Source organism: Alosa sapidissima, chromosome 4 (genome assembly GCF_018492685.1).
Source record: "Alosa sapidissima isolate fAloSap1 chromosome 4, fAloSap1.pri, whole genome shotgun sequence".
Classification (NCBI taxonomy): domain Eukaryota; kingdom Metazoa; phylum Chordata; class Actinopteri; order Clupeiformes; family Clupeidae; genus Alosa; species Alosa sapidissima.
This window is the reverse complement of record NC_055960.1, coordinates 8,102,350-8,130,045: the sequence shown is the minus strand read 5'-3', so window position 1 is coordinate 8,130,045 and position 27,696 is coordinate 8,102,350. Positions and strand designations below refer to the sequence as shown.

At 46.2% G+C, this 27,696-nt stretch overlaps 1 protein-coding gene across 8 annotated transcripts in view; it reads left to right on the top strand.

Annotated features, from left to right (window-relative positions):
- LOC121706375 (alpha-2-macroglobulin-like protein 1) overlaps positions 1-19,227 on the top strand; it is a 40,803-nt gene extending 21,576 nt beyond the window's left edge. For all 8 annotated transcript variants that reach the window (XM_042088030.1, XM_042088025.1, XM_042088024.1 and 5 more), the window contains exons 14-37: positions 203-445; positions 525-737; positions 1,018-1,167; positions 1,389-1,529; positions 1,627-1,714; positions 2,637-2,769; positions 2,914-3,139; positions 3,673-3,799; positions 3,944-4,065; positions 4,146-4,197; positions 4,408-4,491; positions 4,604-4,780; positions 5,495-5,570; positions 9,088-9,244; positions 14,710-14,787; positions 14,960-15,110; positions 15,816-16,006; positions 16,845-17,060; positions 17,148-17,284; positions 17,472-17,553; positions 18,574-18,642; positions 18,743-18,848; positions 18,959-18,997; positions 19,116-19,227. In XM_042088030.1, coding sequence (XP_041943964.1) covers positions 203-445; positions 525-737; positions 1,018-1,167; positions 1,389-1,529; positions 1,627-1,714; positions 2,637-2,769; positions 2,914-3,139; positions 3,673-3,799; positions 3,944-4,065; positions 4,146-4,197; positions 4,408-4,491; positions 4,604-4,780; positions 5,495-5,570; positions 9,088-9,244; positions 14,710-14,787; positions 14,960-15,110; positions 15,816-16,006; positions 16,845-17,060; positions 17,148-17,284; positions 17,472-17,553; positions 18,574-18,642; positions 18,743-18,848; positions 18,959-18,997; positions 19,116-19,147 — 3,090 coding nt within the window. In that variant the 3' untranslated portion in view covers positions 19,148-19,227. The remainder of the gene's footprint in view (positions 1-202; positions 446-524; positions 738-1,017; positions 1,168-1,388; positions 1,530-1,626; positions 1,715-2,636; positions 2,770-2,913; positions 3,140-3,672; positions 3,800-3,943; positions 4,066-4,145; positions 4,198-4,407; positions 4,492-4,603; positions 4,781-5,494; positions 5,571-9,087; positions 9,245-14,709; positions 14,788-14,959; positions 15,111-15,815; positions 16,007-16,844; positions 17,061-17,147; positions 17,285-17,471; positions 17,554-18,573; positions 18,643-18,742; positions 18,849-18,958; positions 18,998-19,115) is intronic.
- The last annotated feature ends 8,469 nt before the right edge of the window (positions 19,228-27,696 follow it).

Below are 27,696 nucleotides of genomic sequence, written 5' to 3'. Positions count from 1 at the left end.
CTAATGCTAGTATATTTGAGTCTCTGCGTGTGAGTGCGTGATGCGTATATTCTACACAAGCTACTGCTAGTGTAGTTGAATCTTTGTGTGAGTGTGTCATGTGTATATTGTACACAAGCTAGTGCTAGTGTAGTTGTGACGGTGCTTTGTGGAAGATCCAGGCATTCCTCCTTTCTCATCTCTAATGCCTCTTCCTTTCCAGGCCAGCCTAACTACAGACACCAACACATACAGACCATATAACACCCCATACTATGACTCGGCATCAAAGTCTGTGTCCAGATTAAGAACAGCATCTCCAGACTCGGCGTCCTCCAGCTCTCTGGCCATAATAGATGACAAAATAGATGATGCTCTTCAGTGTGGCAAAGACGTACCCATCACCATTAAGTACACCTTCACTGGGGAGACTTTCAACGCAGACTCTGTGGATGTCATTTATATGGTATGTGGAATACAGGTTCCATTACAGACATCTAAAGTCATTTGAATACTTTGTCATTAGGTTTCCTTGTTTGTTGCAGGTTTTATCAAGAGGACAGATTGTTCATCATGGTTTTGCTGAAGCTTCAGTGAAGGGTTCTCCACCAGTAACTCTGGGTGAGGTTTCCTTCCAGTTGTCCGTCAGTGCTGAGATGGCCCCCTCAGTGCAGGTCCTGGCCTACTGTGTCTTACCCAGTGAGACGGTTCTGGCTGACAGCAAAACCTTCTCAACGGAGAAGTGCTTCATAAACAAGGTACCACACTACAGCATGATATTGTCATGGTAGCACACTACAGCATGTTGTCATGGTAGTGCACTACAGCATGATGGTTGTCATGGAACACACTACAGCATGTTGTCATGGTAGCACACTACAGTGCAATGGTGTAATGGGAGCACACTACAGCATGTTGTTGTCATGGTAGCACAGTAGAGCATGTCATGGTAGCACGCTAGATCAAGGTAGTGGAAAGTTGTCTTTGTCCTCCTCTGCTGCTCTGTGATTGGTTGATAATATGCTGTTGTGTACACAGGTGTCGGTGCAGTTCTTCCCCCCTAAAGCGGTTCCTGGAGAGAAGAGCTCCCTGCAGCTGTCCGCCCAGCCTGGCTCTCTCTGCGGCCTCAGCGCTGTGGATCAGAGCATCTTCATCCTGGAACCTGGGAAACGCCTGAACGCTGACAAGGTTACCAGCACCATGACGACATAGATCTGACCCAGAGGGGACTGGGCCTCTGACGCTCATATGTATTACTGCCCATTACTGCCTGAAGAGAGGAGGAGGAGGAGGGGGGGGGGGGGGGGGGGGGATGATGCCTGGAGGGGGGGGGGGGGTGGTGATGATTCCTGAAGAGGGGGGGGTGATGGGGAGGAGGGGGGTGATGATGCGTTCCTCTTCCCCTCTAGGTTTTTGATCTGTTCCCGCCGATGGACTCATTTGTGGATTATGAAGTTGAAGATCCAGTAGAGTGTCTGAAAGTGAGACCGCGGCGATCTTTGTACTATCCTCCGGGACTCTCTGCAACTGATGCCTTTGCAGCTTTCCAGGTCTGAAAAATAAGCACTTGAACACAGAATAAGTCCATATCCTAATGTCCATAATATCTGTGAAGGAGGAGTCTATCTGCATCTGTGTCTGTTTTAGAGGTTGGGGCTGAAGGCTGTAACTAACCTGGTTTTGCGGACACCAGACTGCTTACTGTACCGGGGGGAGACGTACCACAAGGGATTCGGTAAGAGCACTTAAACATGAAACACACTGTAGACCTTGAATTGAGACACTGTAACCTAATTTAACAATGAGGCTCAATTTACTTGGTGTTTGTAGACCTGACCATTGACCAAGGCCTCTGATTGCTCTAATTAACACTACAGTCCTGTGTCAATGCCATCGCCATAGCAATAACAATGGCTCCCAAGCCTCTCCGAAGGCCTCCAAGCCATTTATAAAGCAGAAGATGTTATACCTACCAGTCTAAAGCAGAGAGCAGTTTGCTGTGGATGGCAGTAGTAGCACCTTATTTCCAGATCGCGTAGCGTCACAGAGAGAGAGATATGGCACATTCACTGCCTTCAGATCAGCGTAGCGTCACAGAGAGAGAGATATGGCACATTCACTGCCTTCAGATCAGCGTAGCATCACAGAGAGATATGGCACATTCACTGCCTTCAGATCAGCGTAGCGTCAGAGAGAGATATGGCACATTCACTGCCTTCAATATCAATGGGATCAGATCTCTTACGAAATTCTTACCTTTATGTCAGCAGTAATTGTTTAGGCGCAAACACAAATTCACCATTTAACAAGGGACATTCGAGGGACATTTAAAGTTTCCAATGTCGAGGGACATTTTCTAAATCTGTGAACCCCATTTTAATACCTTAATGCTGTCTGTGTGTCTGTCTGTCATTAAACAACATGTAAAGGATTTGGTCAGCGTCAGTAGGTATGGGCACTCTACCTTTCATGTCCACAGATGCAGGCAGACTATCACCTCAAGCCTCTGCTGCTGACATGGGGGGTTAATCGTGATGTGCACCGGTGCCCTGACGTGGGGGGGGAGGGGGAGAGACTGGGGGGGGGGGGGAGCAGAGAGGGCAGGTACTGCATACTGCATACTGCACATGTTGTACGAGTTTGTTTCTGCTTGATAGGGTATCCGTATCGCAAGGTGGCCTTTGGAGTTGCTGGAAATGCTGCACCAGATGCTCCAGTGCCGGAAAGTGTTGGTGTGACTGTTCGTACAATCTTCCCTGAGACGTGGATCTGGGACCTGGCAGAGGTCGGGTAAGTGGCCATGTAGAATCAGGGATCCTGTTTCCAGCACTAGTCTCCAGCCCCATAACCAGCTCCCCATATCCAGCCCCATCACCGTTGCTCTAACGTTGCTCTAACGTTGCTCTAACGTTGCTCTAACGTTGCTCTTCACAGGGGGTCTGGAGAAACACAAGTCCCTCTCACTGTCCCTGACACCATCACCACCTGGGAGATGGAGGCGTTCTGCCTGTCCCCCCAGGGCTTCGGTCTGGCCCCACCAGTTCAGCTCACAGTGTTCCAGCCCTTCTTCCTCGAGCTCTCCCTGCCCTACTCCATCATCCGTGGAGAGACCTTTGAGCTCAAAGCAACAGTTTTCAACTACCTGCCCAAGTGCATCATGGTATTACAACAGTTTTCAACTACCTGCCCCAGTGCATCATGGTATTGCAACAGTTTTCAACTACCTGCCCAAGTGCATCATGATATTGCAACATTTTTCAACTACCTGCCCAAGTGCATCATGGTATAGCAACAGATCATGCTCTGAGCATAAGGACTTTGAACTTTCTGGTAGCCAAAGTGTGTTCTGATTGAATTACTTAATTAGCTGTGTGTGTGTGTGTGTGTGTGTGTGTGTGTGTGAAAAACTCGATTCCCTCTCTAGCTTTTTATTTCAACATACCGTATTCGCCCCACAGGGTTACATTGTAGAATCATCCGACGTTGGTATGAAACATGGTGCCCATGATTTGAGTCGTCTGAACTCTTTATTTTTGTGTGTGTGTGTGTGTGTGTGTGTGTGTGTATATATATACACACACATATATACACACACACACACACACGGTATATGTGTGTATGTATGGCTCTGTAAAATACTGTGTACCGTTGCATCTCGTGTGTGTGTGTGTTAAACGAGTCCCTCTCTGGTAGGTCACAGTGACTCCAACCCCTTCATCAGACTTCACTCTGACCCCCTCCTCTGATGGCCAGTACTCCTCCTGTCTGTGTGCAGATGGGAGAAAAACCTTCAAATGGACGCTAGTGCCCTCTGTACTCGGTGAGTAACGCTGAGAGAGTTAAAGGAAAGTGGGTAACTTTATTAGACACTGGGACCCTCTGTACTCTGTGAGTAATGCTGAGAGCGTAGAGACACTGTAGTAGTGGACACTGCTGAAGCTGACCTGGGGAAACTTGCCTGCAGGAGAGATGAGCGTGACTGTGAGTGCGGCCGCTGAGCCGTCTCGGACTCTGTGTGGCAATGAAGTGGTGACCGTCCCAGAGAGAGGCCGCGTAGACGCAGTCACTCGCTCCCTCAAGGTCAAGGTAGGCATGCCAGTAGTCCTGCACAAGAACCTCTAGAGCTAAAATCACACTTCTAACATCTGTAACTTCTCTTTTGTAAGGCGGAAGGAACCGAGAAGGCAAGAAGTTTCAGCTGGCTCTTATGTCCAAAGGGTGAGCTCCAATCTTCTGTGTCTATAGTTCACGTGTTGTCCTTATGCATACTCTATGGAATGTATTAATAGATTCTTGTGTTAAAAGGAACCTGATGCTATTCTTGCATGCACTGTTATGTCCATGTATTTTGCCCAGACCTTTATTCATATTAGACCACTGGCCATTGGCCTGCTTGGCCCCCAACTCAGTTCCATGTTGTGTCCACAGGGGGCGCCCTGACGGAGGAGGTGGAGCTGACACTCCCAGGGGATGTAGTTAAGGGATCAGCCAGAGCCTCTGTGTCTGTGCTAGGTACCAACAGTCACATACAACACACGCTTCATATGCACAGCAGAGCCTTACATTGGCTGACTGACTGCTGAAACCCTAACCATGTTTGTCCAACACTCCATGCCTCCTGCAGGAGACATCTTAGGTCGTGCTCTGAAGAACATCGACAGCCTCCTGCAGATGCCTTATGGTTGTGGGGAGCAAAATATGGCCGTCCTCTCCCCAAATATCTACATTCTGCAGTACCTGCAGAACACTGGCCAGCTCACTGCAGACATTAAGGAGAAGGCCACCAACTTCCTCAAAAGCGGTGAGATGTTCTCTTCCTTTTGACAGTAGAGGGCAGTAGAGGGCACATGTCTATGTTCATTATTATGTATCCATCCTGGATAGTAAACCCCTGAACAAGATGGCACCTCTAACTTTTGAGTTCTGTGTGGTAGGCATGACTAATGACTATTTCCCATTTACCTTTGTAGCACCGGGTTGAACCCCTTTTGCCTTCAGAATTGCCTTAATTCTTTATAGCATACACTACCACTACCTCACGGGATCAAAAGAGTATACATACTTATATCTACCAGTCAAAAGTATGGACACACACACACACACACACACACACACACACACACACACACACTACATGGTACAACAATACCTACAACATCCAAAGTATGACAGAAGACAAAGCTCTCTAGAAATATATTATGACCATGTGTCACATTTCGTATTCTTCACTGTTTACCTCTATATCAAATTTGTTGATAATTGATTATTTTATTGATTTGATATTATTAAAGCCAACTTCATTCTTTTGAAGCAGTGCCTCCCTGTGGCCACACCCCTGGACACGCCCCTGATCTTTAGCAGTGCTCTCGATCACGTCTACATGCCTAAATGCATTGAGTTGCTGCCATGTGATGGGCTGAATAGATATCTGTTAATGAGCAGTTGAACACATGTGCCTAATACAGTGGCTGGTGATTTGGAACATAATAATGAGTAATATGGTTCTAATCAACAGGATACCAGAGGCAGCTGAACTATAAGCATCCTAATGGAGCATACAGCACGTTTGGAACAGGAGATGGAAACACATGGTGAGTCCATCCTGGTTCACAAAGTAAGACACCTGTAGACCACAAGACTCTTGATGTTGTTCTATCACATGCTTTTAATCTGGACATGGTTGATGTAATAGATACTGCATTCTCTGACCACAAATCGGTAACGTTTAATGCGCCGTTTCCCATGATTCAACACATGGCTACTAAAACATCACAGTGCCACTCAAGGAGGTCCTCCCCCTCTACGGCCTCAAATGCATCCTCTCCCCGATCTCTGCACTGAACAGGTGCTTTAAAGCTAATTGTGTTTCTGCATTAAAGCGTAACTCACCAAAATGCAACCTAGGGTCGTCTTGTGAATGTACCCGAGTCAAACTTTCATTTAAAAGCATAATTAGGACCGAAGCGCCACTTTTAAGATTGACAGTATTGTAATCGCCTTGTAATTATTGTATTGCCCTTTATACTGGAGTTGATGAATCATCTCTTGCAAGAGTTGGTACAAAACGCAACCGCTAGACTGCTTACCAGGACAAGGAAACGGGAACACATCACTCCAGTACTGCACTGGCTTCCTGTTAAATTTACAATCCAGTATAAAGTGGCATTGACTGTTTTTAAATCACTAAATGAGCGTGCTCCCGGTTATGTCACAAACATGCTGAACTTTTCCACTCAATAACGACCACTAGGATCTGCATCCCACGCAGAGCTGCCGAGCCAAAGCAAGGAGCGCAGCGGATGGAGTTTTGTTGGAGCGCTTTTTAATTTGGAGGCCGGAGCAGCCCCTCTGTTCCGCTCCGATTCCGCTCACACCAAGAGTCTGAGGCCCAAATTCACCCAGATTTCATTAGGGATGTGCCGATCCAGCTTTTTGCACTTCCGATCCGATACCAATATTGTAGCTTTTAGCATCGGCCGATATCGATACCGGCCGATCCAAGCATGTATTAAAGATTAAAGATATTTACTTATTTTGTTGTTATGCTCATGTTGAAAAGGGTTTTACTCTTAAGAACAACTAGCCAACTTAATTAGGTTAGTTTGAATAATCCACAGTGGTTGGTAATGAGAAGCTGACCTGTTTATTCTTAACAGGGTTAAATAAATACAAAATAATAAATAGTCAATTAACCACACAAACTGAATTGGCATCAGTGCTCTGCTCAAGAGTGTAAACCAAGGCTTAAAAAAGCCATCAGTGTAAACAATATTGTAAACAATATAAAATTACATATAAAAGCAACACACACAAAACCTGAGTAGAAAATAGTCAAATTACCACACACACTGCATTGGCTATAACAACCCAAATAACTGTCACGCCTTCTACAGTATTGCTATCTCCTCCACACTTTACTGCTCCATCTCCATACTCCAATTTCTACTGTTTGCCCTGGCTGCAGTCTGAGCATGATGGGGAGATTCTTCTTCACAAAGGTGATCATTTCAACATGCTCAGGTGTCAGCCTGCTCCTGTGCTCATCAATGATAAGTGAGACTGCGCTAAAAAGCCTCTCACTGTTGCGTTTTAAAAGCGAAACTGATGCCACAACTGGTCTGTGTTTGCTGAAGTAACCTAGGCTACATTTTTTATTACAGAAAATCAAGCAACATAGCAAGTAGGCCTATCTACACTATTTAGAGACAGGAGCTTAAGTTTACCGCGACAACAGCTGCCACTAATTCACATCGTCGTAGGCTGCGCTGATGCACAGACTAAACGGTAAAAAAAGTTATGATGGCCTACTGGAAGCTTCTGCCCTTTTGGATGTGTAGAGTTGTAGGCCTAGGTGCACTTAGTTGTTAGCGATTGACCAGGTTGCTTTTTGAAATGAAATGCGTTTGTTAGACTTTAATAGGAAAATTAAAGTGCGTGCTGTGCCTATACATTACACAACAATCTTAAATCGCGGAGATAGCTTTGCCTGTCTAACGAATGTTGTCAGCAGCAACATGCATAAGAGCCTTAATAGTAAGAGGGTCTCGCGGACACTCGCGGTCGCGGTTAACATTTAGGCTATATTAATTCAACTGACATGAAATGTTTGCTCGATAACTTTAAATTCTTAGTTGGACATGCACAGACAAGTGGGATGCTGGACAGGTCGCTAGGTGTGCTGAAAAACGCGGACCGGATTTGGGGGGAAAAGCTGAAAAACTGGAATGGATTACCTACATCGGTGCGCTGGAAAACACGGACCGGAGTTTTGAAAACAAACTGTATCGGGAGTCCGGATCGGGCCGATCCCATATTTTTTGCTAATATCGGCGGCCGATCCGATCCAAATATCGGATCGGGACATCCCTAGATTTCATGTCTTCGGAATGAAACCAAGACCGTTACATTTCAAAGATATTGGCCATAGTAAGTTCGTTAGGGATGGAGTTGCTAAATATTTTAGAAAGGAAACTGAATGTCATAGCCTAGGGCCTACTGTACAAGCGTACTATTCCTACAAAACAACTAGATACTAATAATGTAGAGCAAGAACATCCATGTGGTGGTTCCAGTGAGTAAACATTGATTTTGGAATTTAAGATGGTGTGGAATTTTGCGGAAACATGAGTGTTACGGAGAGCAAAAACGTGAGCAATTTGAATATGCTTCATATCAAGTAGCCTAAGGCTGAAGTATAACTTGGATGCTAAACCTGTGTTATTTAGGCAATTAATCCCACTGATCCTTTTAGTTTTAGGTTTATGTGTATTGACATTACCAAGCTTGTTCCTTGTTGCACTGTCGGTGTTGCATTATCTTTTACAATAAATGTTCTATGAGTGACATTGCCGTTGCTCTTAGATCTTTGGGATTTACGTTTTCTAAGGTGACAATTTGGCTTGTAGATTATTGCTTAGTATTATATTAGTAATAGTAATATTGCTTAGAATTGCTTTAAATTGCTTAGTATTATATTAGTAATAGTAATATTAGATTAGTGCTTTCAGTATCCATGCAACGCCTCTGGAACAGCTTACCACCGGAACTCTAATCGGCATCACCTGTGACTGTTTTTAAATCCCTACTAAAAACCCATCTCTTCAGCCCCAGCTGGGGCACCTGCACCGTACGGCGGCGGCCCGGGTCCGATTCCCGCCTCGTGGTCCTTTCCGGATCCCACCCCGACTCTCTCTCCCATTCACTTCCTGTCACTCTCCACCGTCCTATCATTAAACGCATAAAAAGACCAAAAATATATTTTAAAAAAATGTATTATATAATATCTAAATTTTTTTTTTAAAAAAAACATCTCTTCAGACTTGCTTTTAACAGCCACTGAGCCTGTGGAACTATGGATTTGATGCCACTTGTATTTTGTCTGTATATTTATATGTCTGTTTCTCTCGTTTTGGTTTTTGTCTGGAGGTGTCGGCTGTAGTTGATGCTTGAATCATCTTTTAAACTCTGTCTTTTTTAACTGTGAAGCACTTTGGAATGTAATGTGCTATAGAAATGAAAATGACTTGCATACAATGCTCCTAACCTTAGACCACAGCTCTTACCTCTGGACAGAAGCAAACTCAGCGTTGTGTCCATCTCTTCTCCCAGGCTCACTGCATTTGTGTTGAGGTCGTTTGGAAAAGCAAAGTCCTTTGTCTACATTGATCCAAAAGTTATAACGGATGCGAGCACTTGGCTTGGAGGAAACCTTCGACCAGATGGTGTTTTCAATATGCAGGGGAAACTCTTCAACAACAGAATGAAGGTCTGACCTGTATGATACTGGATGCTGAATTCTATTTCATTTCTACTGCTTTCAGCACCTGGATTTCAATCACATGCACGTGCAGGTCGAGTGTTTATATCAACAAAGTCACTCGTGACATGGGGTGACGCATGACCCCGTCCTGGTACTTAAGGTGTGCTCACCCCGGAAGTGACCTCTTGAAATCTTCTCGTGTGGAAGCAGGTTGTTTAGAGTGTTGGCATATTTTCGTGGACGAACGCTGGAATCTTTTCAAACCGTACAGTTGGAGCTGCGATTTTCTCGCCCTCTTATAAGACTGCGATTTGTCTACGTGACTTTCTATTATGATCGGTAAGTACACTTTTCTTTATTAATACCGTTACGAGTGAGCTCGCTCTACTGTGGCAACTAGGCCTATGTGGAATCGTTTGGGTGTTTTTTCGCCTTCTAGCGATTCAGGGTGCCTTAAATACATTTTTGTTTATTGAAATGCTTTCGCGGTCTCGCGGGCTTCTTGAGTTAATGACGGATCTTGTGTTTTCCGCAACATCTTCCTAAGTGAGTTAGAATTCAAGCGAATTCCGCTTTTGTATTGGAAGTGCTAATTTCACGTTTATGAGATTGTTTGTTCGCGTTTTCAAACGCTCTCTTCTGTTTCTTATTTCTAAACTAAGGTGGCGAGGTGAGCGCGTGTTCGCTCCTTATTTGCGCATATTTGTTTAGCCTACTGCGTTTGATAGCCTCCCTGATTTGTTGCGTTTGATTAGCCTCCCTGATGAACTGGAGGATGGCCACGATAAGTGTCCAAGCTGTCTGGGCATGGAACACTTAAGGCAGGGTTTGACAGACCAGGCTTGCATGAATTGCAGTTGCCTGAGCGTAGCTGCAAGGACTGCTAGGCTAGCCCAACTAGAATGGGGGTTAAACTCCCAACCACCCCCTGCAAGGAGCCGCATGGGATCCCCAAAAGCAGAAACGCAGAGCAGACACACGGGAGGCCTCTGCTAAGAGGAGGCTTAAACTCCCTACGCCAGATCCTTTAAACCAGAAGGTAGAAGACATGGCTTCGGAGTTCACTCAGATTAAAGCGATGCTCCTTAATCTACAAGGGGAGCACAGCCTGCTGGCGATCACGCAGCAGCCGCTTCAAGGTCTTCATCAGAGCAGCCCCCTGTGCTGTCCCCAGCTGGGGGTGCCCGAGAGGAGGATGGGCTCTCCGAGGCTCTGATAGAGAGCACATCGACGGTTGATGAGTGGGCGGATGATCTGGGAGATGTAGAGTCTTATGGCTCGTACACCCAGGATGCTTCTGGACACAGCTCACAGAAGGGCTCAGTTGCTAGCCACACATCAGCGATCAAACCCGCTGTGAAGATAGCGCTGGCACGCCTGGGCTTAGATGCAGCACCAGCGCAGGTAGGCCCCTTCTACTGCATCTTTTAGCGTGCCTCCTTCAGCTCCTTTCATTGAGGAGTTACAGAGATGCTGGGCTGACCCCAGACGTTTCTCCCATCTCCCCAGCGACTGCAGAACCCTGGCTAGTATGCAGGATGCAGCCAGTCATGGGCTGGACCGCATGCCGTTTATAGGGCCGGCACTTGCCGCCCTTATCCTTTCACCTGATGAGGCATTAAGGCCAGATGCACGTTGTCCCCGGCCACAGTGTCGCCTGACTGACGAGCTTATTGGGAAGAGCTATGACTCACCGGCGCGGGTTGCGCGCATAGGCAACTCAATGTCGCACCTTATACTGTCCCTGTCACAGACCCTCCAGTCCTCTGGAGCAGACCAGTCGGCAGAAGTGCTGAGTGAGGCCTCACTGAAAGCATTTGGGTACATGACAAGGGAACTGGGGAGACTAATGTCGTCCCTGACCCTGACACGGCGACAGATATGGCTGGCTCAGTCACCATTGTCTGAGCCCTGCAGGAAAGCCCTTTGTTGTCTCACGGTGGTTCCTGGACAACTCTTTGGGCCTGCCGCACAGCAAACGCTCGAACGCAGCCTACAGGTAACGCAAACCAGGCAGCAGTTTGCTAGCCTGCGCCGTGTATCCGTTCGGGGACAGAGGCCCGCTACGGCGGGTGATACTCTTCAGCCAATAAGGCGGACCTTTGCACAGGGGTCAACAAGGCCAGAGCGGTTTCGCCGGCCTGCTGAGAACCAACCCTCACAGGGAACGGCGCACGCCTGAATATTGCCCCTTTCGGAATAGGAGGGGGCGAGGAGGTAGACAGTGACGTCTACAGGCCGGCGGTCGGACGTTTCACCAGAGAACAGCTCAATTACTGGGAAGTGAATACAGCAGACCCCTGGGGTAGTGTCAACCCTGTCAAAAGGGTACACCATCCAGTTCAAGCACCGACCGCCGAGGTTTCAAGGGGTCAAAATGACTGAAGGACCAGGGCAAGGCTCTGGCCCTACGCCAGGAGGTTCGGGCCCTCCTGGAAAAGGGGGCCCTCCAGCAACTAGGGTCACCATCACAAGACTGTGGGTTCTATACACATATTTTTTAATTCCAAAGAAGGGGGGTGGACTTCGCCCCATACTGGATCTAAGGCTGTTGAACAGCCATCTAAAGGTATTCAAATTCCATATGCTTCACACAGCAGAGGTATTACAAAGCGTCAAGCAAGACGTCTGGTTTACAACCATAGACCTGAAAGATGCATATTTTCATATTCCAATTGCACTTCACCACAGGCAATTCCTCCGCTTCGCTTTCGAGGGGAGGTCTTACCAGTTCCGGGTCCTGCCATCGGAATCTCTCTGGCCCCCCGGACCTTAACAAGATTTGCTGCGGCAGCCCTGGCTCCGCTTCAAGGCAGAGGTATGCGCATCCTTCTTTACCTAAATGATTGCCCTTGTCTGGGAACAGAGAAGCCAGAGGCATTAAGGGACTCAGCCCTGCTAGTCGCTCATGTCACCAGGCTAGGGCTAACTGTGAATTTCGGGAAGAGCTCCCTAATCCCCAGCCAGCAGACGGTGTTCATTGGAATCGAAACTGGACTCGCAGACAATGAGGGCAACCCCATCTCAGAGGAGGGTAGGCGAGATTCTCCTCTGCATAGTGTGATTCAGGAGAGGCTGAGCTCTGACGCTCAGGTCCTTCCAGGCGCTGTTGGGCATGCTTACAGCAGCTTCTTCCGTAGTCCCCCTGGGCCTTCTTTTCTTTGAGGCCTCTCCAAATATGGATGAACAGGCTAGGGTTTCATCCAAAGCACCACAGGCACAGACTGGTGACCGTTACCACCAGTTGCCTAAAAGGGTTACAGCCATGGAAGAAGCATTCGTTCCTGACTGCCGGGGTTCGTTTAGGGATCATACCTTCTCGCAGAGAAGTGGTAGAGACCGACGCATCCCTGGCCGGATGGGGGGCTGTTTGGCAGTGCAGAACTGCCCAAGGCACATGGGACCCTTGACAGAGGGAACAAAACATAAATTTGTTGGAGCTACAGGCAGTCGCTCTTGCTCTCGAGCATTTCCTGCCAGTCTTAGCAGGGAGACATGTCCTTATAAGGACAGACAACATGTCAGTGGTTTACCATATCAACCACCAGGGGAGCACAAGGTCTCTAGCATCCCTGAGGCTGATTCAGCAGCTACTCTCATGGGCCTACCCTCGGCTATTGAGCCTGAGGGCAATGCACATCCCAGGCACACGGAATGTCACAGTGGACTTCTTGTCCAGGCAACACCCCGATCCAGGGGAATGGAGGCTGAACCTAGAAGTGGTGCACGCCATCTGGCACCAATATGGCAGAGCGGAGGTGGATCTTTTCGCCTCTCAAGCCACAACACACTGCCCCCTCTGGTTCTCACTCAGGGAGTCAACAAGCCCCTTGGGCCAGGATGCGCTGCCGCATGGGTGGCCCCAGCAGCTCCTATATGCATTCCCCCCACTCCCGCTCATACTACCCACTCTAGAGAGGATTCTCTGGGAGGGCCACCAAGTGCTGCTTGTAGCCCCCAGGTGGCCAGGGAGAGTCTGGTTCCCGGTGCTATGCAGCCTACTGGACGGACAGCCTTGGCGTCTCCCTGTGCGCATAGACCTCCTCTCTCAGCTGGGTGGCCGGATCTGGCATCCGAACCCAGCACGATTGCAACTTTGGGTGTGGCCTCTGAAGGGCCTGAACCACTGCTAGGGGCATGTGACCCTGCAGTGGTACAGACTATCCACAACTCACGGGCACCTTCCACTAATGCGCTTTACGCTAATAGGTGGAAGCTTTTTATACAATGGTGCCAAGAACATGGACAGGAGCTATCCTCAGTTTTCTACAATCGCGGTTTGATGACGGACTGGCGGCATCCACTATCAAGGTGTATGTAGCTGCAATATCAGCTAGGCATAACAAGGTAGAGGGAGTTACAGTGGGATCCCATAGTCTGGTGACCCGTTTTCTCAAGGGTGCTCAGCGACTGAGGCCCCCTCAAAGAAGGATGATACCTTCCTGGGACTTGCCGCTGGTGCTGAATGCACTGTGTCGGCACCCTTTTGAACCTCTGGGGAGGTCGGGATTAAAATGGTTGTCTTTGAAGACTGCTTTTCTCCTAGCCATGTCATTGGCGAAGAGAGTGGGAGAGCTACACGCGCTGTCTGTCAGCCGGGAGTGCCTACAATGGACTTCCGATGGCACAGGGGTGACCCTGTGGCCGAACCCGGCATTTTTACCTAAAACCTTCTCTGCAACGTATGCTAACCAGCCGCTCAGTCTGGGAGCATTCGAGCCCCCAGCCCAGGGAGAGGAACCGGGGCAAGGTGACATTCTTCTATGCCCAGTCCGAGTATTGAAAGCCTATATCGAACAGACCGCTGCCCTCCAGCAGTCACATTCATTATTCATCTGCCACACTGGACATGCGCGGGGCCTGGCTTTGTCCAAGCAACGGCTATCCAAGTGGATCGTGGAGGCCATCAGCTATGCCTACTCTGATAGTGGCTTACCGGTTCCACCTCGCGTTCGTGGTCACTCAACTCTGAGTGTAGCTGGGTCATGGTCAGTACTACGCGGAGTCCCACTTTCCGACATATGCATGGCGGCCTCATGGGCATCGACTTGCACATTTGCAAGGTTTTATAGGGTCAATAGCCACAGCCACCCTCTCAAGCCATTAAAAGGGTATGTAGATCTTCTTCGTGACCCTGTTGGAATTTGTCATCCAGGTGCTGAAAGCACCGCCTCTGGCGGTCAGTAGAAATGAAATAGAATAATTGTTACGTATGTAACCGCGGTTCTATGAATTTCGGATGACCGCCAGTCACTCGGAAGGCGAACGAGAAGATTGCCAAGAGGTCACTTCCGGGGTGAGCGCACCTTAAGTACCGGGACGGGGGTCATGCGTCACCCCATGTCACGAGTGACTTTGTTGATAAACACTCGACCTGCACGTGCATGTGATGGAAATCCAAAATTCATAGAACCGCGGTTACATACGTAACCATCGTTTTCAGTGTTGATGAGTTTTTCATTGTTTTATAGGGGGGTGTAAGCGATGATGTAACAATAACAGCTTACATCGCTGCATCAATGCTTGAGCTGAATATGAGCACTGTTACGGTAGGTAAATCTGTCTCAAACCATCTCCTCTATCAAAGGTTTCATTGAGATGCTTTATCTTTTCCATAGCTGTCTGAACATGACTAGAAAGTCATACCCCTTTTGTACCGCTCATGAGAAATATAACCTTTGACCAGAATGTTTAAAAAATAATCTATTTTTATTACTTCAGCAAGAAACCATGAGGTTCCTGAAGTCCTCCGCCAGTGACCGCTCCAACACCTACACCACCGCTCTGCTGGCCTACACCTTCAGCCTCGCTGGGGAAGCAGACCTCCGAGCTGAGCTGCTGAAACACTTGGACAGCGTAGCGACCTCTGCTGGTAGGACACGTTGTGCAGTGTGCCAGAACCGACATAGATGAGCAAACACGTGCATCTGCTGCCTTTATCTCCTACGGCTCATGTCTTTATCTCATACGGCTCATGTTTATCTCATACGGCTCATGTCTTCAACGAGAAGATATGATCACATATCGCCAGTACTAAAATCACTACACTGGCTCCCAGTAAAACAAAGAATTGATTTTAAAATACTTCTTATTGTTTTTAAATCATTGAATGGCTTAGCCCCATCATATATCTCTGATATGATCACTGCATATACTCCAGCCAGATGCCTACGGTCCTCAAGCAAAGGTCTCCCCGAGAATCCCGAGAATAAATACTAGTTCCGCTCATGGTGCTTTTAGTCACTATGCCCCTACTCTCTGGAACTCCCTACCTTCTGAACTGAAATCTTCCCAATCAGTGAACTCTTTTAAAAACAGACTGAAAACATATTTATTTGCCTCAGCTTTTGGTTAAAATTGAAGGTCTTTCCAAGTTGGTGTGGCGACTTTCATTTTTATTACTTTTATCAGAAATTCTTATTTCTAGTACCATTTTTTTATTTTACTATTAATGTGTTTTAATGTCTATTTGATAATGTTTTCTAAAAGCACATTGGAGTCTGTGTATGCATATGAAATGTGCTATATAAATAAACTTGAATTGAATGTCTATCTCCTACGGCTCATGTCTTCTCAGGGAGTCTCCTGCACTGGTCTCAGTCCTCATCAGAGCAAGCTGATTCCCTGGCAGTGGAGACGAGTGCTTATGTGCTGTTAGCTGTTCTCACCAAACCCGCCCTGACGGCTGCAGACCTGGGCTATGCTTCCAGGATCGTCAACTGGCTGGTGAAGCAGCAGAATCCGTATGGAGGCTTCTCTTCCACACAGGTGCTCCACACACCTTTCCTTTCTAAGCTGTTTGTGTGTGTGTGTGTGTGTGTGTGTGTGTGTGCTGACGGCTGGGTGTGTGTGTGTGTGTGTGTGTGCTGACGGCTGGGTGTGTGTGTGTGTGTGTGTGTGCTGACTGCTGTGTGTGTGTGTGTGTGTGTGTGTGTGTGTGCTGACTGCTGTGTGTGTGTGTGTGTGTGCTGACTGCTGTGTGTGTGTGTGTGTGTGTGCTGACTGCTGGGTGTGTGTGTGTGTGTGTGCTGACTGCTGTGTGTGTGTGTGTGTGTGTGTGTGTGCTGACTGCTGTGTGTGTGTGTGTGTGTGTGCTGACTGCTGGGTGTGTGTGTGTGTGTGTGTGTGTGTGTGTGTGTGCTGACGGCTGGGTGTGTGTGTGTGTGTGTGTGTGCTGACTGCTGTGTGTGTGTGTGTGTGTGTGTGTGTGTGCTGACTGCTGTGTGTGTGTGTGTGTGTGTGTGCTGACTGCTGTGTGTGTGTGTGTGTGTGTGTGTGTGTGTGTGTGTGTGTGTGTGTGTGTGTGTGTGTGTGCTGACTGCTGTGTGTGTGTGTGTGCTGACTGCTGTGTGTGTGTGTGTGTGTGTGTGTGTGTGTGTGTGCTGACTGCTGTGTGTGTGTGTGTGTGTGTGTGTGCTGGGTGTGTGTGTGTGTGTGTGTGTGTGTGTGCTGACGGCTGGGTGTGTGTGTGTGTGTGTGTGTGCTGACTGCTGTGTGTGTGTGTGTGTGCTGACTGCTGGGTGTGTGTGTGTGTGTGTGCTGACGGCTGGGGGTGTGTGTGTGTGTGTGTGTGTGTGTGCTGACGGCTGGGTGTGTGTTCTCTCAGGACACGGTGGTGGCACTGCAGGCTCTGGCTCTGTATGCCACCAAGGTCTTCAGCCCACATGGCTCCGGCACAGTGACCGTGCGGTCAGCAGGGGGCGACACACACCAGTTTGATGTGAACCAGCACAACACACTGCTGTACCAGGAGAGGGCGCTGCGCCACGTTCCTGGGAAGTACAGCGTGGACGTGAAGGGCTCTGCATGCGCTTCTGTGGGGGTCAGTGGAAAAGAACTTGTTTCTAAACTATTGATGATGGATACTCTGTCCGTGACATTTCTTCACATCTCTCGCCCTCTTCAACAGGTCGCTCTCTTCTACAACATCCCCACTCCCAGTAAACATTCAACCCTGAGCATTAAGACTCAAGCCAAGCCTCTGACTGAGGGACAGTGCAACAAGGCCGATGGGCAACAGGCCTTCAGCCTCCACATCACAGTCCAGTATGTGTGTGTGTGTGTGTGTGTGTGTGGGCAGCAGGCCTTCACAGTACAGTATGGAGCTCCATGCAGCGCCTGCTTCTGCTCTCTTTGACTGAACTAGTCTGACCGCATCCGTTCTAATAGTTATTCCTCCTTTCTTGTGCAGATACACATCCGTTCTAATAGTTATTCCTCCTTTCTTGTGCAGATATAACGGACCACTGCAGAGCACGAACATGGTGATAATAGATGTGAAAATCTTATCTGGCTTCACTGCTGACGCTGAAAAAGTAAGTTGTCCCTCCTACATCTGTTGCTCTGTGTGCACCATCCATAATGTTGCTGATGGAGGCTGTGTTGTGTGTGTGTGTGTGTGTGTGCACCATCCATAATGTTGCTGATGGAGGCTGTGTTGGTGTGTGTGTGCACCATCCATAATGTTGCTGATGGAGGCTGTGTTTGTGTGTGTGCACCATCCATAATGTTGCTGATGGAGGCTGTGTTGGTGTGTGTGCATCATCCATAATGTTGCTGATGGAAGCTGTGTTGGTGGGCGTGTGTGTGTGTGTGTGTGTGTGCACCATCCATAATGTTGCTGATGGAAGCTGTGTGTGTGTGTGTGTGTGTGTGTGCGCGCGCCATCCATAATGTTGCTGATGGAGGCTGTGTTGGTGTGTGTGTGTGTGCGCACCATCCATAATGTTGCTGATGGAGGCTGTGTTGGTGTGTGTGCACCATCCATAATGTTGCTGATGGAAGCTGTGTGTGTGTGTGTGCACCATCCATAATGTTGCTGATGGAAGCTGTGTTGGTGTGTGTGCACCATCCATAATGTTGCTGATGGAGGCTGTGTGCACCATCCATAATGTTGCTGATGGACGCTGTGTTGGTGTGTGTGCATCATCCATAATGTTGCTGATGGAAGCTGTGTTGGTGGGCGTGTGTGTGTGTGTGTGTGTGTGCACCATCCATAATGTTGCTGATGGAAGCTGTGTGTGTGTGTGTGTGTGTGTGCGCGCGCCATCCATAATGTTGCTGATGGAGGCTGTGTTGGTGTGTGTGTGTGCGCACCATCCATAATGTTGCTGATGGAGGCTGTGTTGGTGTGTGTGCACCATCCATAATGTTGCTGATGGAAGCTGTGTGTGTGTGTGTGCACCATCCATAATGTTGCTGATGGAAGCTGTGTTGGTGTGTGTGCACCATCCATAATGTTGCTGATGGAGGCTGTGTGCACCATCCATAATGTTGCTGATGGACGCTGTGTTGGTGTGTGTGTGCACCATCTATAATGTTCTGTGTTTTAACAGCTTCAGGGCAGCATGTTTGTGGACCGAGTTGACAGGAAAGATGACCACATCCTTGTGTATCTGTCAGAGGTAAGGCCATCTGTAAGAATCCTGGTTTTCACTGAAACATGCTGCACCTACTTGCGCTCTGTCCATCTGATGTGATGTGTTTCTTTTGATTTCCAAACAGGTTCGAAAGGATATACCTGTTGACTACGAACTGACCATCCAACAGGATTTGCCAGTCACCAACCTGAAGCCAGCAGGGGTCAAGGTGTATGACTACTACCAGACCAGTAAGACTCCATAGACCAAGACCAGCATTACATATATGTATAATTACATTGCCATGGATACAGCAGTGCTAGTAAGCCCCTGACCAATGAAATCTCTCTCTCTCAATCAGGTGACCAAGCTGAGGCTGAGTACTCCTCCCCTTGTGCAGGTCAGTTAGTCTGCTGAGTCCTCTAAAGAACAACAACAGGTCCCAATATTCTATTTAACGTGTGTGTGTGTGTGTGTGTGTGTGTGTGTGTGTGTGTGTGTGTCCTCCCCTTGTGCAGGTCAGGGGACAGCAGAAGGAAGAGGTCATTAAGTGGAAATTATTTTGACATTTCAACTCTTTAACTTGCTGATGTGTTTGATTGTATATCTGTAATAAATACTGCAATCCTAGCATTTGTCTCATGTTCATACTGTTCAGAGGATTGTCAGTTGAAGACAATATGTTTATGAAAGAATATGAATGAAAACAGTATTACCGTACATCCCTGCTGAAAAAAACGGCAAGAAACCAGCTTCTGCTGGTCTTTGCTGGTTTTCTTCCAGCTATTGCTGGACTTTGCTGGTTGGGCCACCAGCTGGATATGCTGGCGTGACCATCTGAGGAAGTTGGTCATGCTGGTGTGACCAGCCTGTCTTGTGGGATACAGCTGGTGCAAGATGGTCATGCTTGTGACCAGTCTGTCAAGCTGGCCATGCTGGTTTGCTAGAATGACCAACATAAACTGGAATGGCCAGTTAAACCAGCACTATAGACCAGCAACACCAGCTAAAATGACCAGCTTGAGGTGGTACGACAAACAAAACCGGCTGAATTACCATCATAAGCTGGGAAAACCAGCCGAATTTATGTTTTCGCAAGAGTTTTGTTGGTCTAGCAGGTCAACCATCATAGGGTGGTCAAACAAGCTGGTTAACTGGTCTTGAATTTCCCCTTGAGGATCAATAAAGTATCTATCTAGCTATCTCTATCTACTGTATCTATCTAACAAGCTGGTCAACCAGCAAACCACCTTTAGCTGGTCAGGCTGGTTTTTTTCAACAGGGATGTAGAGCTCAGCATTGTCATTTTATGAAGGAATATGGTTGAAAACAATATTATGAAACAAGGAACATTGTTATATATGGCTTCACGGCATCCTGATCCATAATATCCACAAGCGGTGATCATCAGGGACTTGAGATGGTATCAAAACATATCAGTAGCAGCTCCTGCTACGGACAGGTGGTTTTTATTATGATTTTAAATTTGCCTTGCAACTTGAGCTTAATAGAAGTGGTTGAGAAGAGAAGTGGGCAAGTGGGCCACGCTGCTGAGAAGTGGGTTTGACGTCACTTGGCAATGTTTGCAGTGATTTGGTATTTTCTTCTAGCTGTGGTACCTAGGTTTAAGAAGAAACACATTAACAGCAAATCTACTCCTTCCCATTGTACTTGGTACAACTCCTTTTAACCTGGATCTTTATGTTTAACCTTCTATACTAATGAGCCCATGAGTGCGTTCACATCTTTATTTGTAAGAGAATATCCTGGGGCCCTCACCCATGACTCGTCAGGGTTGACTCGGTTGGAAATCCAATAACTGCTTTGCTGCTGTACCCACAGCTGGACACAGCATTCTCATGTAGCAACATTAGTTACATTACTGAGGCCCTCCGCTGGACACAGCATTCTCATGTAGCAACATTAGTTACATTACTGAGGCCCTCTGCTGGACACAACATTCTTATTCAGTTCCATCTCTAGAAGTCCCCTGAACATTCTAAAGGGTATGAGAGGTGGGGCCTGTTGGTCACATGGCACTCAAACTAATCAGAGGGCTGAATGTGATTGATTGGTTTGGGGCCTTTATCCAGAGGGCTGAATGTGATTGGATAAAGGCCTCGGGTGCCACATTTGGACTGAAGAGTGTATAGAGCAGCAGAATGAGCAAGAACACGGAACCATTAAAGGGATTATCATCAAGAAATACAGTATACGCTCTATAGGGGGCGCTGAGTAGAAATACAGTATAAGCTCTATAGGGGGCGCTGAGTAGAAATACAGATACGCTCGATACGCTCAAATTATCGTCGTCGCAATTCAAATTCCACTGGAGCTCCAAGTGGATTTGTACGCAGCCTTACAACACTTTACAGCTCTTCGAGTCACGGTAAAATGTAATTTTTGGTACATAGCTAATTTAGATAAACTTATGGTGTAGGTGCTAGTGTTTTTTTAGGAATCCGCTGTCTTGGTTTGTATAGAAATGAATATTAAGTGACCTACACGTAAGAGGTTGGAGTCGACATACATGACGGTTGGTAATATGTGACGTTCCTGTATATTTTTTCTAAAAAAACGAGCTATGGAAAATCCATAGACAGCAAAAATCCCATTCATTTTGCCAAACTGTAGGAACGCAACCAGTAGGGGGCGATGAGATGACTTTTCCTCCCCATGTGCCCCTGTGTTTTGTGTCTGGCACCAGAGGCAAATTAACTCCTGCAAGCTCATTTCTCAGTCCAGCAGGGCCCGTATTCACAAAGAATTTTAAGGCTAAAACAGAGCCCATCTACGGAGAGCCTGGCCACTCCCTATTAAGTCCCATTGTACCGAATTTTGGTTTCTTGAATTTCCCCTTGGGGATCAATAAAGTATCTATCTATATATCTATCTATCTAGTTCCACCAGAGTTCCACTGGGGGCGATCGCCATGAGTGAAAAATGAATGGGAGTCTATGGAGCTAGACAGCAAATTTGTCTCCTTCACCTGATTGTCTTTGAGAAATCTCAGATTTGATTGTAGTTTTTACAACAACATGGGTTATAGGTCGAAAGTACTTGTCCTTTCTATTTCTTACAGGTTGGGTCGTTGTTGCCCATAACACGCTAGCATTGTGCTAATGAATGACATCATTAACACGTTTGAAAGGCTTTTTAGAACAATTAAGTGACTTTAAACAATATAATAGTCAACAGTGTGTAGGCCTATTTTATTTGCCTCCCCTGAAATATAACAAAAAAAATATTTCATATCCCGAGAAAAGTGGATTTTGAGGGGTACAGCTCCATAGACCTCCATTCATTCTGCACTTGTGGACGAGCGCCCTCACGTGGAACCAGAGAAGGAACTGCAACCAGTTCAGAAACCGGAAGTTTCGCCTTATTCACCCGGCCGGTGGTGACTACACTTGCCATAGACCTCTCCAGAATAAGTCCCGCCTCCGTAACTTCCGTATCCATCCAACTTCCGGTCGTCAAATGTCTATGGGAAATAACATGGCATTTCGAAAGATCGTACCCGTCAGACTCTGTAGGTGACAAAGTAGAAAAAGCTGGTGGGCCGATTGGCCTACACCAGGGGTGGCCAACCTGCGGCTCCTTGCCTCCTCTCGTGCGGCTCGCGGCTGCTCAACTGATGTCACTTCTCCTTGGATTTATAGTTTTTTTTTTTTTTGAAATAGCCTATATTTCTAGTAAATGAAAACAGATAGATAGATACTTTATTGATCCCCAGGGGAAATTCAAGGTCTCAGCAGCATACATACAACACAAACACATTCTTTAACAGCAGAAGAGTAATTAAAGTATATCATATATAAAAACACAACTAAGCAGTAAGGACAGTAGAAGATAAAGGATATGCTAAATATAATAAAATACAAATTATACTAACACTTAATACAATATATAAAAATATACTAAAATACAAATAACAAAATTACAAATTATACTAACACTTAATCTAAATAAATTCTAAAAACAGTATCCACATAGTGGTGATTAATAAATCAGAGGCGCTTGCAATGACTGAGGCAGGGACTGAGCCTGTGATTCTCTGTGCATAGTAAGGTATGGTAAGGTGCTCTAAGGTGCTCTGTGTGAATGAGTGTCATGGTGGTAGTGCAATGGTGATAGTGGTCATGGTGATAGTGCAAATGAGTAAGTCAACAGTGCAACAATGCAGAAATAAAGTAAAGTCTATATATCTATATATTTAACTATTTAAGAAAATGTATAAGTGTGGCCACAGTTCGGCTGTGGCATGGAGGGGGGGGGGGGGGGGTATGCATATGTGCTAATGTGCTAATATAGCACGCAAACAGTGAGGCATAAAGACAGTGGTACAAGTGGCTAGTGGACAGACAGTACCAAACATGGAGGCAGACAGACTATGCAGAGAAGTCTATCTCTCCTCTTCCCGTAAGTGAGGCATTGAACAGTTCAATGGCCCTGGGGACAAATGACTTTCTCAGTCTGTCAGTTGTGCAAGGCAGTGAGCGAAGTCTCCAGCTGATCAGGCTCTTCTGTTTAACAATAGTGCTGTGGAGTGGGTGACACTCATTGTCCAAGATGTTGATCAGTTTGTTCAGGGTCCTTTTGTCAGATAGTGAAGTGATCCACTCCAGTTCAGCTCCCACTACAGAGCCAGCTTTCCTTACCAGCCTGTCAATTCGCCCCACATCCTTCTTCCTTGTGCTTCCACCCCAGCATACTACTGCATAGAAGAGGACGCTGGCAACAACAGACTGGTAGAACATCCTGAGGAGCTTACTGCACACATTGAAGGACCGCAGCCTCCTCAGGAAGTACAGCCTGCTCTGCCCTTTCTTGTAGAGTACATCAGTGTTGGCTGACCAGTCCAGTTTATTGTCCAGGTGGAGACCCAGATACTTGTAGGTGCTAACCACCTCCACATTGACCCCATCAATGTGAACTGGTAGCAGAGTGGGCTTAGACCTGCGGAAATCCACCACCATCTCCTTGGTCTTTGAAGTGTTAAGTTGAAGATGATTGAGTTTGCACCATTGCACAAAGTCCTCCACCAGGCTCCTGTACTCCTCCTCCTGCCCGTTCCTGATACACCCCACAATTGCAGTATCATCAGAAAACTTCTGCATGAAAATACTTTTCATAAGTTGATAGTACTGGCAATAGTTAGGCTGCAATATTTAAATTAAAATAATTTTACTGTCATGTTATGGATAGAAGTCTAGCCCATAAAGAAGCAGAAACATTTGTTTCTTTAGCCAGGTGTAATGCTACTGTTGCAATCAGGAAAACCCTGATGCTAAGAGTAGCCTAAATAGAAAGAGGAACACGGACATTCAAAGGGAGGATTAATCTTTTTTGTAGGCTAGCATAACCCTTCTGGTTTAACATAAACACGTTATTTTGGTTAACACGTTAGTTTGGTACTTGGTATACCAGACTTAACTGATGCATAAAGCTTCAAACCTGAACATTTCCCAAAGGCACTGACCTTCGCAAGTACAAGGTAAAGGTAGGATACATAGACGTCAGTCAGAGAAGCAGACACGGTCACATTGGCATCTTATCAGTTGTTACATCGGAGCATTTCTCATGCTAATAAGTCATTCAGTGATGGGGAATTTGTGATGTGTCAGATATCTTTGCTCTTTTGAGTTGTGTTGAATTTTTTTTTGGCTCTTCATGCTGGACTGGTTGGCCACCCCTGGCCTACACACTTCTGCCATCTAGTTTCCACTGGATTTTTTGATTGTCGGTGCCGTTTAAGTAGTAAACGATTATTAATGCTAACCGGGAGCTAGTTCCGATGTACGCGGGTGGAGGAGGGCGTTAGATCTTGCTCTTAACCAACCAGTCACAACCTAACTGATGGTCATTTTCACATGTGATTCATGCGTGGTTTCAGTGGTCTATAAATGTAAATCGTTTGCAAGGTTCAGCCTCTTTTCAACATGACTTAACTTTGGTTTGACTGTGGGAGTTTGTTGGCTGTTATTGAGATATTTGAAAAAGAAAGAAACTGCCAACGAAGACACTAAAAACATGACGAGATGAGATTTTTTTTCACGAATAACAGATCATGATAAGCAGACTAGGAATCGTATTGAGTCGATAGCTTTATTTTGCATGACCTTGATCAGAACAGTAACGTTTTCAGAATGTATTAACAACCTATCAAACATGATGATTTCACGCAGGGTTAGTGCCACCTCCGTAGACAGGCTCTGGCAAGGGCGTCAGTTTGTTTTTAGAAGTGGTGGGGACAATAACCATAAGCTTGAGTGTGGTTTGAAAAGTGCGGGGTACCCTTATGTAAGCTATTCATCCATTCAACGCTGCATTACAATATGCACAACAGTAGTGTTGCACCGGTTAAGGTTTTTTAACATCCGTACCCACCCGACCTGTCAGGAGAGTTAATCTGCACCCACTCGACCCTCAAAAATATGTACTTATTAACTACCCGAACCTGACCCGACAAAAAAAAAAAAAAATGTGCCTATAGCCTAGGCTATCCTTTGCAGTTCATATTGAGGTAGAGACAATGCTTTCTTATTAACTAAACACTAAAACAAGAAGAATTTGCACTGTATGATATGCTTCAACAAAAGGCCTTTTCACACAGAGATCACGCTAAATTTGCGGGAAGAGGAGGCGTCTTTTTGCCGCAACATGTGTCTGAAAACGAGGTGAAAATTTGCAGGCCTGCTGATCTGTTCACATTATGCGGCATTTTGGGGAGCCAGAAGGCAGGATCAGCTAGTAATGTGACGTGCAACAGGGGCGTGTGGAGTGATAGGCGAAGGCCTTATTATGCGTGGGCCTTCAAGGTCACATTCACTGAGAAACCGTTTAATACTTGTTACTTTCGAAATACTATAGCTCACTCCAAGTTGCATATGCATGCTGCACGTGAAAATGATCATTGCCCGCATTAGCCAATGAAAGAAAATACACGGAAAAACAAGCGAATCAGAAAGAGCCCTTCCCAATGACGCCGAAGGGAAACTGACTACTCATGGCCTCGCCCACCTTGGCTTGTGACCGCCTACAGGAAGACTGGAAGATTTTGCGGCTAGGGGATTGTCTCTCTGCAGCTAGTAGGAGCTAACAGCAAGTTGCCAACATGGCGGGAAAAAAAATCGTGCCTGTTTTATTTCTGACCACCAGCTCACAGCTGTAAGTACAAACAAACTTTTCCACCTAACGTCTGTTACAAAATAGCATGTTCATATTCTTCACGTTAGCATGCATGAAAAGGGTACGAGCTAGGCTTAGGCTAGCCTATATTACAGGAAGCTACACCAGGCACGTAACTGAAGTGTTCTGTTCGCGACGTGTAAAATCAGAGAATGCCTAATAGGAAGGGCTCTGGTAAAATCCATTAGAGGAATGGTCTATTTTCCCGAACGTAGCCTACAGGCCACTAACACGCCAGGTGTAGCTACTTCCATTGATTAGGCCTATTGGAAGCTAATTGTTGCAGTACATAACGCGAACGGAATGCTTCAGTTACGTGCCTGGTGTAGCTACACTCATAAGAAATTGACCACACTACCCAGAGATTTAGCTTGTTGAACCTATAATCTTCAAACCTAAGCGTTAAACCACAAATAATAATATTAGCAACAATATTTTATGCTCAACTAAGTACGGGTATTGTTCTAGTCTAAACAGGGAAAATCAAAAATACCCCTGCACTATTAGGCTAAGTTGCTATCACTAGAGCTCAGGTATTTACACTTCAGTCTAATTTGTCTTCTTGCCATTGACATACAATGATGTTTTGTTTGATTACTTGCTGTTTACTTAGTGTTTTGTATGTCTTCCAGAGCACATCCTCATGTCAGGCTACACAGCTTTCTAGCCTACATTAGGTCATCACGTTAGAAGCAAAGGTTTGTGATCTAACTTTTATTGTTGTGCTAGTTAGTTTCTAGAAGTCTTTTTCTAGTAGGCTAATACAGGTTCTTATGTGCTCGTCAATGTTTTGGAAAGTCAATTCATGGGTTTCTTCAGGTCACTTTCCACAGGTGTATAAAATCAAGCACCTCGATTATGAATGCAGACTGCATGGTGCTTGATTAATACACCTGTGTAAATGGACCTGATGAAACCCATGAATTGCATAACAGATAGAATTGATATTACTGAATGTCTTCTTGTGGGTGTGCTACTTAGTACATCATACACCTTACCACAGTCACTAAAATATTTTTGTTTCCATTGTGCCAGTACAGTTTTGTGAGATAGTGAATGTCCTGTGTACTATAAGTATATTGTAACTTGACAGTAATACACATTTATTTACTTTAGGAACCCAAACAGAATACTTCATGAAAAGTATGAGTATTGATACAAGCACTTCGGATACACCATGGGCATGGGGGCCTGCTACCTCTACTGCCATCAAGCCTGTTCATCCAAGGCCAGCTAGAAGACCTCGGGTTGATCAAGAGGAGGAGGAGGATGAAAGCGACATCTCCACAATAACACCTGATGGCTCCACCTATGGCCCAGCGCAATCAAAGAGCAATGTAATAAAATCATCACAGCCAACGAATGTGTTTTGTGTGTTGTCCCTTCGGATCCCCAGGACAATACAAGCCGAAACAACAACTCAGGCCTTTTTCCCTAAATAATCCCAGCACTATCTTACAAAGGATCTGTAGGCCAGATGTCTGCATTGTCTGGCAAAAAAAGGACATTGTTAATTCTGTGCATAGTTTGGATGTTCTTGTTTTGTGTTTGCATTATTTTAATAGACTGCAATATTACTATTTGTCAGTGTTTCATGGACCACCTAGCAAAAAAAAAAAAAACAGTAGACCTACTTCAACAGTATATTACACAATAGGCCTTCTTACTGAACCACCTTGCTTATTGTCTTTGCACCTTGCTTATGGTGTCGGAGGATTCATATGATTTAAACTGGCATAGGTTACATCAGTGTTGCAGAACTGTTTGGATTTACATACAAGTTGGTTCAATATTGCAAACAACTCATCTATTATATTTTACCACATCTACTTGTGGAACACTTGAGAGAGCTTGCGGACCACACTTTGAGTACCACTGCTGTATGTAAATATAATAAAAAGTTGTTTA